The 15734-nt window shown below is 43.2% G+C and overlaps 2 protein-coding genes across 19 annotated transcripts in view; one reads left to right on the top strand and one right to left on the bottom strand.

Annotated features, from left to right (window-relative positions):
• SULF2 (sulfatase 2) overlaps positions 1 to 3071 on the top strand; it is an 87358-nt gene extending 84287 nt beyond the window's left edge. For all 6 annotated transcript variants that reach the window (XM_079127927.1, XM_079127928.1, XM_079127931.1 and 3 more), the window contains one exon: positions 67 to 3071. In XM_079127927.1, coding sequence (XP_078984053.1) covers positions 67 to 97 — 31 coding nt within the window. In that variant the 3' untranslated portion in view covers positions 98 to 3071. The remainder of the gene's footprint in view (positions 1 to 66) is intronic.
• A 309-nt stretch (positions 3072 to 3380) lies between these two features.
• NCOA3 (nuclear receptor coactivator 3) overlaps positions 3381 to 15734 on the bottom strand; it is a 125616-nt gene continuing 113262 nt past the window's right edge. For 11 of the 13 annotated variants that reach the window (XM_079127895.1, XM_079127892.1, XM_079127893.1 and 8 more), the window contains 7 exons: positions 15337 to 15508; positions 9707 to 10000; positions 8256 to 8366; positions 6795 to 7047; positions 5824 to 5998; positions 5340 to 5481; positions 3381 to 4856 (listed from right to left, as the gene is read on the bottom strand). In XM_079127895.1, coding sequence (XP_078984021.1) covers positions 4845 to 4856; positions 5340 to 5481; positions 5824 to 5998; positions 6795 to 7047; positions 8256 to 8366; positions 9707 to 10000; positions 15337 to 15508 — 1159 coding nt within the window. In that variant the 3' untranslated portion in view covers positions 3381 to 4844. The remainder of the gene's footprint in view (positions 4857 to 5339; positions 5482 to 5823; positions 5999 to 6794; positions 7048 to 8255; positions 8367 to 9706; positions 10001 to 15336; positions 15509 to 15734) is intronic. The other 2 variants (XM_079127897.1, XM_079127898.1) reach the window with 1 other exon arrangement.

The raw sequence follows: 15734 nt of genomic DNA, 5'->3' as shown, positions 1-15734 counted from the left end.
CAGGCTGGTTAAGGAACCCTGAGCAGCATGACGATCAAAAACGGGGCGTTTTGTTTTTTTCTGCAGGGGACAACTGTGGGAAGGCTGGGAAGGTTAAGAAGCACAGAGCTGGACCGCCAAACACCAAGAGGCCTCACCTGACTGTACAGGCCATGAGAGACCACGTGTGGTTCCCAGGTGACCTGTGTGGTGAGCCAGGAGTCCTGAGAGAAACTTCTTTCCGTCGACACAGCAAATTCTGGGGGATAACCGTCAGGAACAGAGGACTTCAGGAAGTCCATCTTTGCCCCTGCTTTGCTCTGGATTATACCTCACCAGCTGCACAAAATGCATTTTCATATCAAAAAGTCACCACTAACCCTGAGAGTCTCATGAGGAAAAAAGAACTGAGAGATTTTCGTGGAAATTTCCCCCAAGGGTGAAAGTCATTGGAATTTTTTAAATCATATGGGAAAACAACTCTGTTTTAAAAACTCTTTTTCTTTTAATTCATCACAAACTAAGCAGCAGGACAGGGACATCGCAGATGCTGAGAACAGCACACACAGTTTGACAATGAGTCAATAGCACAAAAAAAGTGACATTTACCTAGCTTGATAACCCTGGTTGCCTCTGAAGAAACTGCCTTCATTGTATATATGTGACTATTTACATGTAACCAACAAGGGGACTTTTAGGGGAATCTAATAAGAAATCGCAATTTTCAAGAGTGGTGGTGTCAATAAACGCTCTGTGGCCAGTGTGAAAGAAAACCCGTGCACTTGTGGACGTTTCTGTTCCTGCCCATGTTATCTATCCCAGAATGGATATTTTTTAAGGTACTAAAAAAAAAAAAAAAAAAAATGAAGTTGATGTATGCCCCAAATTTCAATGACCCTGTATTTGTAAGAATTTTGTAGTATTGTCTTGCTGTGTTCATGATTCCAGCTGATGACTGGCGGCTGGGATGAAGAAGTCTTTGACGTTTTGTAAAAGGCTATTCTTGGGAGGTTTTATTGCAGTGCTTGTTTTTGTCTTTTAAAGATACCACCAGCCACACCTTTTTGGATGGAGACGCCTTGAAGTTAAAGGATTTTTTTTAGAGAAGGGACGGTTATAAACTGACTAAAATCTACCATTCTTGAAGGGACCTCACAGGTAGGCCTCACGTGACAGCAGCTGCAGGACAGCAGCTCACCTTCTCAATCCCTTCTTCGCGTACCAGGTAGTATAACCTGGTACAGGTGGTGGTCAGGGTTCGAGAACAGGAGGAGGAGGAGGAGCCCCCCAGACCGACCGGCCTCTCATCAGAGGACCTCTGAGCACGCGCTCTGTAAAGCAGTCCCAGGCTTTTCAGGGCCCCGACAGGCCCAGGCGCCCTAGCAAAAACCAACGAAAATCTGGTAAACTTCACAGACACTGCCACCATTGTTCCTCAACCGTCCCTTCCACCTTTAATCCAACAGCGGTGAGAGTGGGGGACACATGCTCTTAGGCTCCGGTTTTAAATAGAAACCTTTATTTACAAGAACATCCAAAAGGGTCAGCAAAGCAGTCACAGCTCACCACCCCCACTTCATGAGTCGTCCCACATAGTTTAAATTCTTTGCAAGGTAAAGAATGACTTAATGTAAACTTGACTAAACCAAATTCATTCTCAACACTATTCAGTCAATTCCTGAGAATTTAAATATTGCTCTCAGAATGACGTTTCCACCTTCTTCAAAACTCCATATACTACTAGAAAGAAAGAGAAGAGGGAAGAAAAAGAGAACAGCCTGCTTGCTTTCCAGTACCGTGCCTTGGCCTGGAAACCACCCACGTCCTGTGCTGCAAGGTCAAGCTGCATCCCGCCCAGGCTCCTGCTCCTGTGCATTTCCTACTCGTGAACAAAACTCAGGCTTCTGCAAGTAGACAGCGGCATGCCGGGAAGGCTTACTGCCCAGCTGCTCTACCTCCGGTTCAAAGAGCAAGGACACCAGGCCGACTCTCACCTTCCATAGTGCACAACCCTATGCACCCCCAAACTCACCTTAGAGTCAATACTGATAAACCAGGACTGTTTATGATATTTACACCTTTCAATCCAGATGCACAACTTAGAAAAATGTTATGGCATCATAACATTAACAATGCAACTTCTATTTTTTAAAGGAAGAAACATGTATCTCCTTTATATCATTTTGATCTTCATAAAATATATTTTTTATTTATATAATCTTTGGATTCAGCAAAAAAGTAGGTACTGGAAATATCCCACATCCTAAAAGCAGATGAAAAGATATACTGTTTACCCAACAGATACCTAGGTTTGGAGGGGGGCCTGGGGGAACAGTTTAAGAGAGGTAGGCAGCAGGAGTACAAAAAGAATCATCCAAGAAAGAGAAAGGACAATAAAGGTTAAAAACAACAAATCATCTCAAAGACTGCATCCCTTAAAAGAAAACCAAAATCTTGAATTTGCACCAATAAAATCAATAAGTAGAAAATATAAAAACTTATAATCTCATTATTTTCCCCATACAAAAAGTGGGTGCTGCTGCCTTCCAGTCAGCCTACAGTCAGGACTGAAAAAAAGAAAGTTTGGTTTCGACTAATTTTTAAAAGTCAAGAGAGGTAGGAGCACCATTCTGTCCTCCCCAGATATACAATTTGAATGAAGAAAGTTCAGACACCCCTAAAACCAGGGGACTGACAAAGACTCTCTTGGCTGTGGCTGTCTCCACACAGGAGAAGATGTCGTCTGGAAAGCACAGGCCGACAGGTGGAAGTTTACAGATTTACAGTCAGATTTATTTTTAACCTGGGGGGAGGCAGGTGAGAAGAGCAAACTCATGGTGGTCTATACACTGTTGAGAAAATAAAATCCACTGAAGTGGTGGTTCTGGAAATATCGGGCTTCACTTGTTCAAGTATGTCAAAGAAAATTAAATGATCTTATCTAAAGAGACATCTAAAAAGGTTGGCTAAAAGTATGAAAGTTAAAAAAGAAAAAAAATCAACTGGCTCTCAGTTATTGCTAGAAAATGACACCAAGGCTAGCAGAGACAGTTTGAAATTCATAGATACCCAAAAACCTAATTTATTCAACTGTTTGAACCCAAAAAAGTAACCTGGATAAAGGGAATTAAACTTGATTTTTTTTCCCCTACTCCAGAATGACTAGGACAGGGATCAAGTAGCGACAAGGGCACAAAGTAGCAGCAGGAGGGAAAAGACTGGCTGAGCCACAGCAAAACTGGCTGCTCTGGATACTGAGCTCCTGAAGGAAGAGCCGTGACACCACCCTAACTCAGGGAAGCAGTGACAACAGACTAGCAGGGACAAGACAGCTGAGCAGACACCAGAAACCACACACCAGGGACCCGACTCCTGCGATGTCTGTGGGATTCAGGTCCTAAAATGGATGAAAAGGCAACACACACAGTTTAAATGCAAAAGGGAAGGAGGCGCTGTTAATAATAGACTGCTTAAAATCCAAAAGGTTCTTTTTAAATCAAGTTGCTTAAATTCCTGATATTTTTTATTTTCCCATATCTATTCTTTCCCCCAAAAGAAAGTGCTTAGTTCTCTGGTAGAGGAGCTAAAAAAAATTTTTTTTAAATGCCTACATCTAAACAAATGACTTCTTTAAAAAGCATTTAGATTAAGAGATTGAACAATGTGAGGCATCTAAGGCTGGGGGAGGAAGCGTGGGCTACTGTCCCCGCCAGGCCATGAGACAGGGCGTCTCTTCTGTTTGGAGCCTCACCACAGAGTTTACTGAAATCAACAATGTTAAATATTTAGCTTCACGAACTCTGTAAAAATGAGTTGTTGTGACCTACAAAAAAAAAAAGGTATATACATATTTTACATAATACAATATCTTAAAGGTCATATTTACAAAAAAAAAAGACTTATTCACAGAAACACTGCGAAATTCTGATTCAGAATGCAGTACCTGGCCTTGGGTTTTCAGAAGTTTATTTTCAAAAAGCATTATTGCTCCACCATATAGGCAAAGGGTGACACCAGTACTTAAAAAAAAAAAAAAAAAAAAAAAATCATAGTTCTTGTCCAATAGAATAGTGTGGACAAAACCAGGAATGTGGTTCCTCGTTCCTCAAGACCTCGGGAATATTGCATTTCTCCATTACTTTTTCAATAAAGTGCACTCAGCTGCACGTTAGCATATGAAAAGTTTGCCACTGCTGCAGTTAAATACTGTCATCTCATTTTCCCTTCAGCAAAGCCACTGATCACCCATGACAAACCCTGGAGGTGAAGTGTTGCAGGACATGAGGGCCAAATGGACATCTTCATTAGGAGAAAGCCTAGGACAACCAAGAAAGAGAAAAAGCAACTCGACACCATCAGTGAAGGACAGGACTTGAATGACAATTCCACTGCACAATGGTCAACAGGAAACTGGTGGTGACAGAAACACTTGAGAACTGGGACTATGCTTTGTCCAATACTGCACTAAAAACCAGGTGTTCTGATGGCTCCTGGCTTCTCCCATGCTCTCTGGTCCACTGACATTATCTGAAAGACTGGCTAGCAAGGCAGAAGGAAGGGACACAGGAGTTTTGTAATAAACACTCCATATCTTCATATTCACATCCCTAGGAGGCAGAATGCCAAAAATATTTGTTTTGAATACCATGATATACAGAAGTAGGGGAAGGGGGAACAGGTAGATATTGCGCTGCAGCTTCAGATCCAGTCCTGCTCAGATGACATCACTTGGAAAACCCCTGACGAAGATCAAAGCTGGTCCTTGCTTCAGAGCTGCCTGCCTGAACAATGGGTCTTTACCTCCGATGATCCTAGGGCAGTGTCACCTGTACAGTGATTTCCTCAGAGGTCCAGGTGTAGAGGTGTCAGCAATATTTCTGTTAGCGACCAGAAGAAAACATGAGTAAAACATTTGCTCAGCTCAACAGAAAGAAAACCTATATTCCCACTTGTCCCGTGGCTCAGGATGACAGGTTCAGACTCCTTTGGGCCCAGACTGCCAAGACTGCAAGGCATTCAAAACGTGTTTTTATTTGTCTGTTTTGTTTTTGTGGTACTGTGGGTTGAACCCAGGGATGCTCTACCACTGAGCACCAAACTACAAACCTCCAGCCCCTTTTTTATTTTGAGACAGGGCCCTGCTAAGTTGCCAAGGCTGGCCCCAAACTTTCAATCCTCCTGCCTCAACCTTCTGAGTCACTGCAATCACAGGAGTGGGCCACTGTACCTGGCTTCAGTTTCTATATTTTTAAGTTATTTATCTAAAGTAAAATATACCTAGAACCTTTAGATTGTAGTCGAGGCTTTGGTTCTCTATAAAGAACAATAAAAATTTGGAAAACAGGAGTAGATCCTCATACCTGATCAGGACCCATGGGCATGCCGGACATGGGCATGGAATTCATGTTCATCTGTCCCAAGTGACCACTGCTGCCGTTCATGTGCACCATGCTGTATGCTGCAGGATTCCCCTGGTGGGCAAACTGCTGCTGGGGAAAGGAGCTGGAAAGAAAGGATGGTGTTACCTGCAGAGCCACTCCAGAGCCCTGGGCATACCCATTCCACCATGATTCTGCGTGTGTCTCCATACTGACGCACACACATCGGCAAGAACAGCCTAATGGCTGGCCTTTCAGTTTCCACAGGTGTCTGTCCTCAGTACCTTAACAGTATCTACCTGAATAAAGGGTTCTCAAAACAGACAGACAGCCCTATTCTAATATGAACCTAGGCCTTTTGCTCTCTCCATTCGAACAAGTGTGACAAAAATACAGAGGTTTATTTCCTAGATTTCTGTAGAAATCTAGTAGAATATGAGTGACTTTTAAAGTCGCTGTTGTTTACCTGTTCCTGGCCACGTTTCCTGATGGCCAGCCCTTCATTTCTGAGGACGAATACATGGGTGCAGTTTGCGGATGCTGCATCATGGGATTCTGAGTGGGACCCATTCTTGATGATATCATTGTATTAGGAGGACTAGACACTCGGCCAAAAGCTGGATCTGGTTGTTGTCCCATTCCTTAAAGGAAAGAAAAAGAAAAAGAAAAAATTACAATGTTCAAATGCTACCTCCTTAGAATCTCATTTTCTATAGTAATTTTATGTTCATTTTAAGAGCAGGGGTGGGAGGAGGTGATAAGTATGGAATATCAAGTCCTACAAGAGGCTGCCTTCCGAGTAGTCTTGCTTTGCAACCAGATGACCAAAGAGTCATGAACTCACTACAGAAAGTTGTGCCATCTGGATCCCTTGAAAGGTGTTGCTTCAACATCCTCTCTGAAAGGAACTCCATAACACTCAACTCACCTCACTGTCCCCCTTTAGAGGTCAGGGAAGCCACTGTCCCCAGAGGGTAGGACTGCATCCTGAAATGTAAACTCCCAAGACACCTGTTCACCTACCATGTTCCTGGAACCTTGCAAAAGCTGGACTGAAGCAGTGCCTGCATTAAGGGGAGTCGCCAAGAAAAGGAACTTAAAAGCCCACACGGCCTGTTGCTCTTGCTGACGGGGACAACTTTCAGCAACTACAGGGTTCTACTATACCGGACAGTGAGAATGGAGGGGGGAAGAATTCTGTCGTCCTTCTCCCAAACGAAGAGACAGAGAGCTGAGGAAAGCAAGACCCAAGGCTACACACACCCCGAGAGAACACGTTTGCCTCAATAAACTGGACTCTGTGGCCAACGTTTTTGTTCCCTGTTGTTTTTCATTGATTTCATTTTTCTTGTGAAGGAACAGTGCTCGTTTTGCCTCGAGGGCACTTCAGGTCCTTGGTCACCTCACTCCGGAGGGCACACCCGCCCTGTCAGTTACCGTAATTTGGTGGATATGGAAACTGCTGCGGTGGAGCTTGCGGCATCGCGGGTCCTGCCAAAACCCCATCCATGCTGGGGGAAGCGGTCACATTTGGGGGGGGGCTGAAGGCCTGGCTCTGCTGCTGCTGCTGCTGTTGCTGCTGTTGCTGCTGCTGCTGCTGCATCATCATCGCCACCCTCTGCTGCCGGAAGTGGTGAGTCAGCAGCTCTCTGCTGCGCTGGGCCACCATCTGGGCATTCAGGAAGCCCTGCTGAAAGCCGAGAAGAACGCAGTCACACACGTGCAGCAAGAACCAGTGTTTCACGTACATGGGCATCTACAGTAAGTGAGCATCTCAGAAATACCTCGGGCCTTTCTTTATAACTAAAGGAAAGAGAAAAGGCAGAGTTTTGTTTGTTTTTGTTTTTTTTTAAAACAAGGCTTTCTCAGCTGGATGCAGTGGTCATGCCTGTAGTAAGTCCCAGCACCCAGGAGGCTGAGGCAGGAGGGCTCACTTAAGCTAAGGAATTTGAGGTCAGCCTGGGCAACACAGAGAGACCCTCTCAAGACAGAGAGAAAGAAAGACATACAGAAAGAGCAGGACTGAACGTGTGTTAGGGCAGTGGTGGAAACAAAACAAGAAGGGAAGCCCCCTTCAAAACCAAAACAAAACAACAACAAAAAAAAGGGACAGGTTTATACTCAAAATAAGCAGGGACCTCAGAAGGTCTTGCAGTTTCTTTACCCTCCTAAAAGGAGACGTGGAGGACAAGGAGTAAGTTAAGGTGGTAGCATGATCAAAACTAAGGGTACTGATCTAGGCTCTAGCAGCTGAGAAAGATCTCTCTAAAAGGCCAACTTTTCTCACTTATTTGGAAGGCGTCCAGCTTCACTCATACAGCACACTGATCATGAAGAAGGTTTAAGTATCAGCACTTCCAAGTAGGCAAAAGAGGTTGAAAACGAGGCACTTCGATGTTTTCCAACGATTATGGACAGTACTTGAGACCATAGGAAAGGACCGTCACATACCTACCACACCCTGAAAAACAACTTAATGCGCCTCTGCTCCGGCTAGAGGTATAGAGGAGTTTTCTCCTTGGCAGGGAAACGGGGTATCTTCCCACCCAGTGAATATGTGGTTTCATAATCCAGGAACAAAAACATTCAAGGGGTTACTATTTTAAATACCTAACAAGCTAACCAATAGTTTGTCTTAAAAAACAGCAATAATCACAGGAGAAATTTGGCTTAAAAAAATATATGTATCATCTATGGGTTTTAAGGTAACCCATTCTCCTGCAAGAGACAGGAGTTAAGAATGGAAAAAGGGAAAACTGAAATGGAACTGTGCAATGTATTCTTACTGCAAGAAATTGAAAATCACTCTCATTGTCAAACACCGAGAGCCAGCATGAGCCAGCCTGTGCTGGGATGTGGCGGTGAACACGAGGCGCATCCTCCTCCCAGGGAGCTCACCTGGGGCTGCATCATGGGCCTTATCACTGCAGCAGCAGCAGCAGCAGCAGCAGCAGCAGCAGCAGGATTTTCCATTTTCATTTCAAGCGCCTGCCGGCTCTGATTCAAGAACTGAGAAGAGACGGTGGTTAGCAGGCACATGGAACATGGTGATGAGCCTGTGTTTCAAACTCTTGGCGCCACCCCATGAGGTCAAGGTACCTGCAAACCCACTGTTCCGGTGAAGCAACATCTAAACTGAGCTGGTACACTTTCATACTGCAAAAAAATTATGGCTAAAACGTTCTCATCTAGTTCGCCTACCAGGAGAGAAGAAAAGTGCACGTGCGCAATTTAAAGAGCCTCTCTAATAGGAACTCGGGACTCACATCAGGGCTTCCCAGGGATTACTGAGGGACCTGAGGAAGCAGCTTAACTTGGCTAGAGTTACTACAACCTCCTCTCGTATCTTATCCTAAGTACCTTCCAGTGGAAAGAAATAATAAAAAGCAAAATGATTGGCCTCAGTAACTTAGTGAGGCTCTAAGAAACTCAGGGAAACCCTGTCTAAAAATAAAATAGTAATAATAATAAATGTTTAAAAAAGTACTGCAGATGTGGTTCAGTGATCAAGAGCCCTTGGGTTCAACACCTGATACAAAAGGGGGCGGGGGGGAAGGCAAAATGATACCATGAACTCCTGAACACAGTTTTCCCACAGTACCTAAACTTACAAATATCATCTATTTATATGGTTTAATTCCACCACATTTACTAACTCAGCACACTTAAGACACAATCTTTAGAAACAATTATATTTTTAAAATGGTTGGAGAACCAGGTGCAGTTGCACGGGCCTGTAATCCAAGCAACTCAGGAAGCTGAGGCAGCAGGATCACAAGTTCAAGGCCAGCCTGGGTTACTTAGCAAGATCCTGAGCAACTTAGCAAGACCCTGCCTCAAAATTAACAAAAACTGGGAGGAGGGCTAGGGATGAAGCTCAGTGGTAGAGCATTCCTGGGTTCAGTTCCCAATACTGGGGAGGGACGGGACACAACAAAGCAACCATTAGCCGGTGACTGAGAACACAATGAGAAAACAAAAGTTCTCTCCTGGATACTCCAGTTTTCTAGACATTCAGAAACCAGAGGTTCTATTAAAAAATGCTGAAATTAAGAAGGTTTAAATACTTGGTTAAACCTTCCAACCCACCCCCAACGGTAATCATTTCTGACATTTTTGCTTTTTAACCTTACAATGGAAAGGTGTCCAATTCTAGCAGAATCACTCCCTAACAAGGAGCCATATATACAAATATAATCTTACAAAAAAGTGAAACAAAGGAATTTCTCTAGGTGGTGAAGGATAGAAAACCAGGGTGAGAGTTCTAAAGACAAAGCCTGAAAACAAACCAAACAAGGTGAAGCCAAAGGAAAGGTACCTGGGGCTGCAGCCAAGTAAGGACTGATTACCTGCTGGCCCTGCAGCCTCTGCTGCAGCTGCATCCTAAGCTGCTTGGGAGTGTTCGTCCGGGGTCTCATCATGCTGGCTCTGGGGTGCACTCCTTGGAGAGGGAAACTGCCTTGCTGGTTCACCTGAGTCACCACTGAGTTAAAAGACGGTGACTGTCCCTGAAGGTTGAAGCCTCCGGGCACTGCAGGCCCCTGTGCTGGGTACGTCTGCCCATACAGAGCTGCCTTCTGATCCATCACCACCGCTGCTTCTGGGCCTTGGAAAGCATCTTGTTTGGGCTCCAAAGTCTGTCCCTTAAACAAGCACAAAACAATGAATTACATCTGGAAAGCAACCAAAATCAAATGCTCTCAAAAAGGCCAAAAAGTCGACACGTTTCAGAATTCCAAAAGCATGTCAAGTTTGTTCTTATCGTCTGAAGTTCCATGAGAACACAAACTATACCACCCTCCTGCCAGGACAGTGTCCTAATACCTAACAATCTCACGCCAATCCATGCTCGAATATTTTGAGTCAAATAGCAACAATGTATTAAATACCTTAAAAAATAATACTTATTCTAGACCAGATTTCTATACTCACATGGGCCTCTGCAGTCAAATATAAAATAAATCAACTAAAAATCATGGATCAATTAATCTTCATGTAATTTGTACAAAAATATTTTTGAAGGTAATGAGGTGAGTTCTGGGAATGGCAGGTAAATCAAAACACACTTACATCCCCTGGAGTATACGCACCAGTTACAACCCAACCACCACCTGCCCACCACTACCGGGGTTGGCAGAAACCTATGTGTTCAACTGTTTATTAAATATTTGTTAAGTGCCAGTCAAAATTTCTCAATATCCTAAGGACATGTAAAAACAACACCCAGCATGTGACAAGAAAAATAAGAACTATTCTGAAGAGACCGCCTGCTGTGCTAGGGCCAAGAAGTCCGTCGGGTGCCACACGCACTCTACTTTTTCAAGGACAAGAATGCCACCTGTGGCCAACAGCCTTGGCGCGTCTCCCCTCAGAGTGCGGCTGGCCCAGCTGCACCCTGCAGCACCGCCCTTGCTCCCCTCCCACCTCTGGCCTTCCCTTGACAAACCTGGCGTTCACTCAGGGTCCGATCCCCCTCTTCTCTTAGTGCACGTTTTACCTACACGCTCTCAGCCACTGAAGAGAACTCCTGAATTTTCGTCTCCAGCCCAAATACCCCAAAACATTTAATTCTGCTCATGCAAATGCATACTTAACATCTTCACACAGATGTCTCATGCGCCTCAAATCTAACCTGCAGAACACACAAGTCCTGACTCCCACAGCTAGGCCTCTCCCGACAGCAACACACTTCCCTCGAACCTTCCCTACGTCACACTGCATAGCGTGACCACGCACCACCCTGGAACTCCAAGCCACCAACCTGGAATCCTCAGTCCTCCTCTCCACAGTCTACCAAGTCCTGTCCACTTTTCCTCGACAGCATATTGTGTGTCCTTCCTCCTCTACACTCCTTCGTGAAGACCTTTCCAGTACTTCCTAGACGCGCTGCAGACCTGACACCTGTGATTCCACTTTGTCCCATCCGACCCACTCCCTTCTCCAGACAGATGCCAGAGATGTCTCTTAATAAAGCAAACCACACTTGAAATCAACACCTTTCACGTGCTAACTCTACTAAAATGACAGTAAAGAATTTAAAAGGTCATATTTACCCACAAAATAAGGAAACAAAACTAAATATTTCAATAGGTTTTTCAAAGACAGAGAATGAGCAATAGGAATTGAATCCGAGGACAGAAACCAAGACCTATGTGCCTGAAAAGGAAAAATACGTAAGAGAAGTGAGCCAATGAAGCCCACAGGCCAAGAGAGACTCCACCAGGCACGGGCGAGGAGGAGGCAGAGTTCAGACAGGCCCCTGCTTAGGAGTCTGGTAGAGACGAGGGGGTCAATTACATCCCTGCCTATCCCAGGCTCCACAAGTCCTGTCATACCCCCACTCCCCGCCCCACCCCCAGGCTGGGTTCAGGGACACAAGGCACAGCAGAAGGCAGGGAAAGGCAGAGGCTGAAAAGAGGGACTCTTCTATTTTACCTATTTGTAGTTTGTAACAAACTTTATATTTTATTATTTTATATCCTGCACTATGAGATCATCTACTTGCCTCCCGGTCCAGCTACCCGATGCAATGGATAATAAAAGATTTCCAACTAAGAAGAAAGTGGGGATTGGGGGGAATCCCCAGCACAACAAACAAAACATGCACAGCAAAACCTGAACTAAACTTACATGCAACAATACATCTATCTTCACATTTAGTATAACTAATTAATTATGTATCTTACCACAGATGAATTAGCTGTTTAGTCACGGACTACTGCCTAAAACAGCACTGTTATCCAAAACTCCACCAGAAGTAATCATGTGATATATGGTATATACGCTCTTTCTAAACTCCAAAAATTCCTGAATTCCAAAGCATATCTGACCCCAAGATTCTCAGATAAGGGGCTATGAGTACTTAAGCACTGTGATATCAGGAAGCCAAAAGACGTAGAGTGAAGTCAGTAAAGGAACAGCTGCAAAAACATGTTATTTAAAAAAAAAAAAGTTACTTAGAAATACAACCAAAATAAAGAAATGAGTATTTTACTACCTCAGAAGAGGGCAAGTAAACTGTGTACATATACTTTCACATCATTATATTTTGAGTTACAAATATAGATTACTTTTCTAAAAATAAAAATTAATTAAGGCAATAAAGGAATCCTGCTTAAAAGGCTTTCCTGGCTTTGCACACAGTAGTTTCCAGACTCCTGGCTTTATGGAACCGGGCACCTCCTTCCTCTCCAACATCACTGTGTACCACTTCCTCTCTGATCTTACGTCCAGCGCCTTCCTTGAGCCCCGAGTTCCTGACTGCCAAGGACTCCCGAGCTTGCCGTACCTTTCCGAATGCTCTTTCGGCAGTACTTTGCACAGCTGGTTCCTTTTTATCCCTCAGGTGTCAATTTAAAAGTCACTGCCTAAGAAGAGCTAGTCTGACTTTGAAAACACAAACTAAATAACGACATTAAAATCAGCCCTCACCAAAGAGGGAACTAAAGCCAACTGTTTGTAATATTTGCTGCCCAGCATCCTGAGTATTGTCAGTGTGGAAAAAGATCAGAAATAAAAGTAACAGTTTCTAGTGGATGAACATGGTTTTTGCACCATCATAAAGTCAAAAAATTGAGAATTGGCCCCTTGTAAGTCTGGTAAAGAGTACTGCCTAAAGAACTCTTATAAATCAACAAATTAAAAACTCCAGCAGAAAACTATGAAAATTCATACGAAATGGCCAGTAAACATAAAAGATATTTCATCTTGCCAAAGAATTACAATTTAAAAACAATTCTTTTTATCCTAACAGATTGGCAAAGATTTAAGAAAATAATCATAGGTTGGGGTGTGGTTCAGTGGTAGAACACTTGCCTAGCATGCCCAAGGCCTGAGGTTTGATTGTCAATGCTGCAAGATATAATGATCATGCTCAGTATTTGTTTAGTCACTTGCTCATGGTGTGTGTTCCTCAGTTATCAGAGCCACACCAGCACAGTGCTGGTGAAGACACACAGAGCTAACGAGGCTAATATCTGAACATAAGGAAAAAAACCTTTAAAATATATAGTCTCTTACCCACTAACCCTTTCTCTTAGACTGCGTCTAATGAAGTTAAATCAGTGAAAAAGACATGGGTGATTCATAGAATTGTTTATGATAAGGAATGCTAAGAACAATTTAAAATTTCACTGATAGAAGACTGGTTAAATGGTGTTCAATATTTTTTAAACTGGCCATTAAAATTAAAGATGTATAAAGTTATGACTGACAATGATGCTTTTCATAAAGCAAAACTGGTTACAAAAGTATTTTGAAGTCTCTCATTTAAAAAAAAAAGTACACTCATGAATATTCGTATGTGTACCTTTTTAAATCTGAAAGCATTATAAGTCAGCAAGTTACTCATGATTTTCCCTGTGCCACTGTGTAGAGGATTTTTAGCTTTTCTCAACACACTTTATGCAATTATCAAAATTTTATATAATGATCACTAACTTCATCATCAGGACAAAGAAAGCAATTTCTGATTTAAATTACCATTTTAAATGAACGATCAAGCCCCACCACCACTCTTCCCCATACCAGGGATTGAACCCAGGGGCACTTAACCACTGAGCCACATCCCCAGTCCATTTTTTATATTTTATTTTGAGACAGGGTCTCACTCAGTTGCTGAGGCTGGCTTTGAACTCAAGATCCTCCTGCCTCATCCTCCTGAGTCACTGGATAACAGGCATGCTATGCCATGCCTAGCTCAAGTTTCTTGATCTCTGGGTATCCCCCTCACTACCTCTAGACCAAGTGTGACATGCTCTTCAGTACAGAATCAGATGTCATCGACATCCCTTGGAGGAGTATGACAGAACTTCTCAGTGTTTCCCACTCACCTTTTAAAAAGTTCTGTAAGCCAGGCATGGTGACAAACCTGTAATCCCAGTGACTCTGGAAGCTGAGGCAGGAAGATCTTGAATTTGAGGTCAGCCTCAGCAACTTAGTGAGGCCCTATGAAACTTAGCAAGACTGTGTATCAAGAAATAAAAAGGGCTGGGAATGTAGTTCAGTGATAAAACACCTCTAGGTTAAATCCTCAGTACCAAAAAATAAATCAGAAGTTCTAACAGTGCTTCCAATGCTGTTATTTAATTCCTTATGTACAACTCTGTCTCCCTGATGGACTGAGAATGCTCTGGTGTGTCCTGTTTACTCTTAAATGCAGAGACACCTTTTAAACAAAAACAGTAACTACAAAATTGTTTTGTTTCAAAAGTGGAATTATGAATGGAATGTTTTCATAAGGTCGGGTATATACAGAGGAACAGGAGAGGAAATGCTGGAACACTCAGATTTACCACTGCAAATGTATTCTGTGTAAACAATATAAAGAGAGCTTGCTTTTCAGTGTACTTGCTGGTTAGCTAAGTAGTCCCAAAAAAAAAAAAAAAAAAAAAAAAAAATAGTTGTAAAAATTAGACCTCTTGGCAGGGCATGGAGGCACATGCCTGTAAGCTTGGCAAGTTGGGAGGCCAAGGCAGAATGATCGCCAAGTTCCAGGCCAGCCTCAGCAATTTGGCAAGACCCTAAGCAACTCAGCAAGACCCTGTTGCAAAATAAAAAATAAAAAGTGCTGGGATGTGACTCAGTGGTTAAATCCCCTTAGGTTCAATCACTGGTACCAAAAAGAGAGAGAGAGAGAGAGAGAGAGACAGAGAGACAGAGAGACAGAGAGACAGACAGAGACAGAGAGAGAAACAGACTGCTTCAATAAAAGTAGCATCTAAAAAACTCTGAAGTAGTTTTATTGGATCATTTCTACAGTTGCCTAAAATGTGAAATCTTTCAAAAACAGTAGGTTTGTTGCAAGTAACAGCACAACCATAAAGCACATTTCTAAATTTAATGCTGGTATCCACACATACAGTTATGTAACACAAGTAGTAGGAAAGATACACATACAAGCACCCCTGTGCTGGCTTCATGCATGTGCACATACGTACATGCACACACTCTCTCCTATTTCCATATTAAAGCAACTTACCTGATTCACAAGTTCAGGGATCCCCAAAGCTCTGTCAATTTCCTCCAGGCCTGTGGCATCTGTGTTGCTCAGAAGCGTATGCAGCTGGTCCAACAGTGCTCTCTCATCACTCTGGCCTTCTGGGTTAGAAGGTGGCCCCAGGAGACCATCCAGGGAATTCCTGAGAAGAGGTCTAGAAGGAGACTTGCCATCAGTTTTAATGTCGTTGGGCTGGAGGTGTAGCTCAGTGATAGAGCACTTGGTTCGGTATGTTTTCAGCCCTGGGTTCAATCCCCAGAACACAAACAAATTTAAAGGTGTAATTTCTATTCTTTAAAATAATGACAGTAACTGTGCACAATATTTTAATATATTTTAATATATAACAGTAACTTCCACATACTGTAAGTACAAATAAT

This window comes from Sciurus vulgaris (genome assembly GCF_902686455.1).
Source record: "Sciurus vulgaris genome assembly, chromosome: 2".
Lineage (NCBI taxonomy): Eukaryota > Metazoa > Chordata > Mammalia > Rodentia > Sciuridae > Sciurus > Sciurus vulgaris.
Note: the sequence above shows the minus strand (reverse complement) of the source record. Positions and strands in the feature narration are given on the sequence as shown.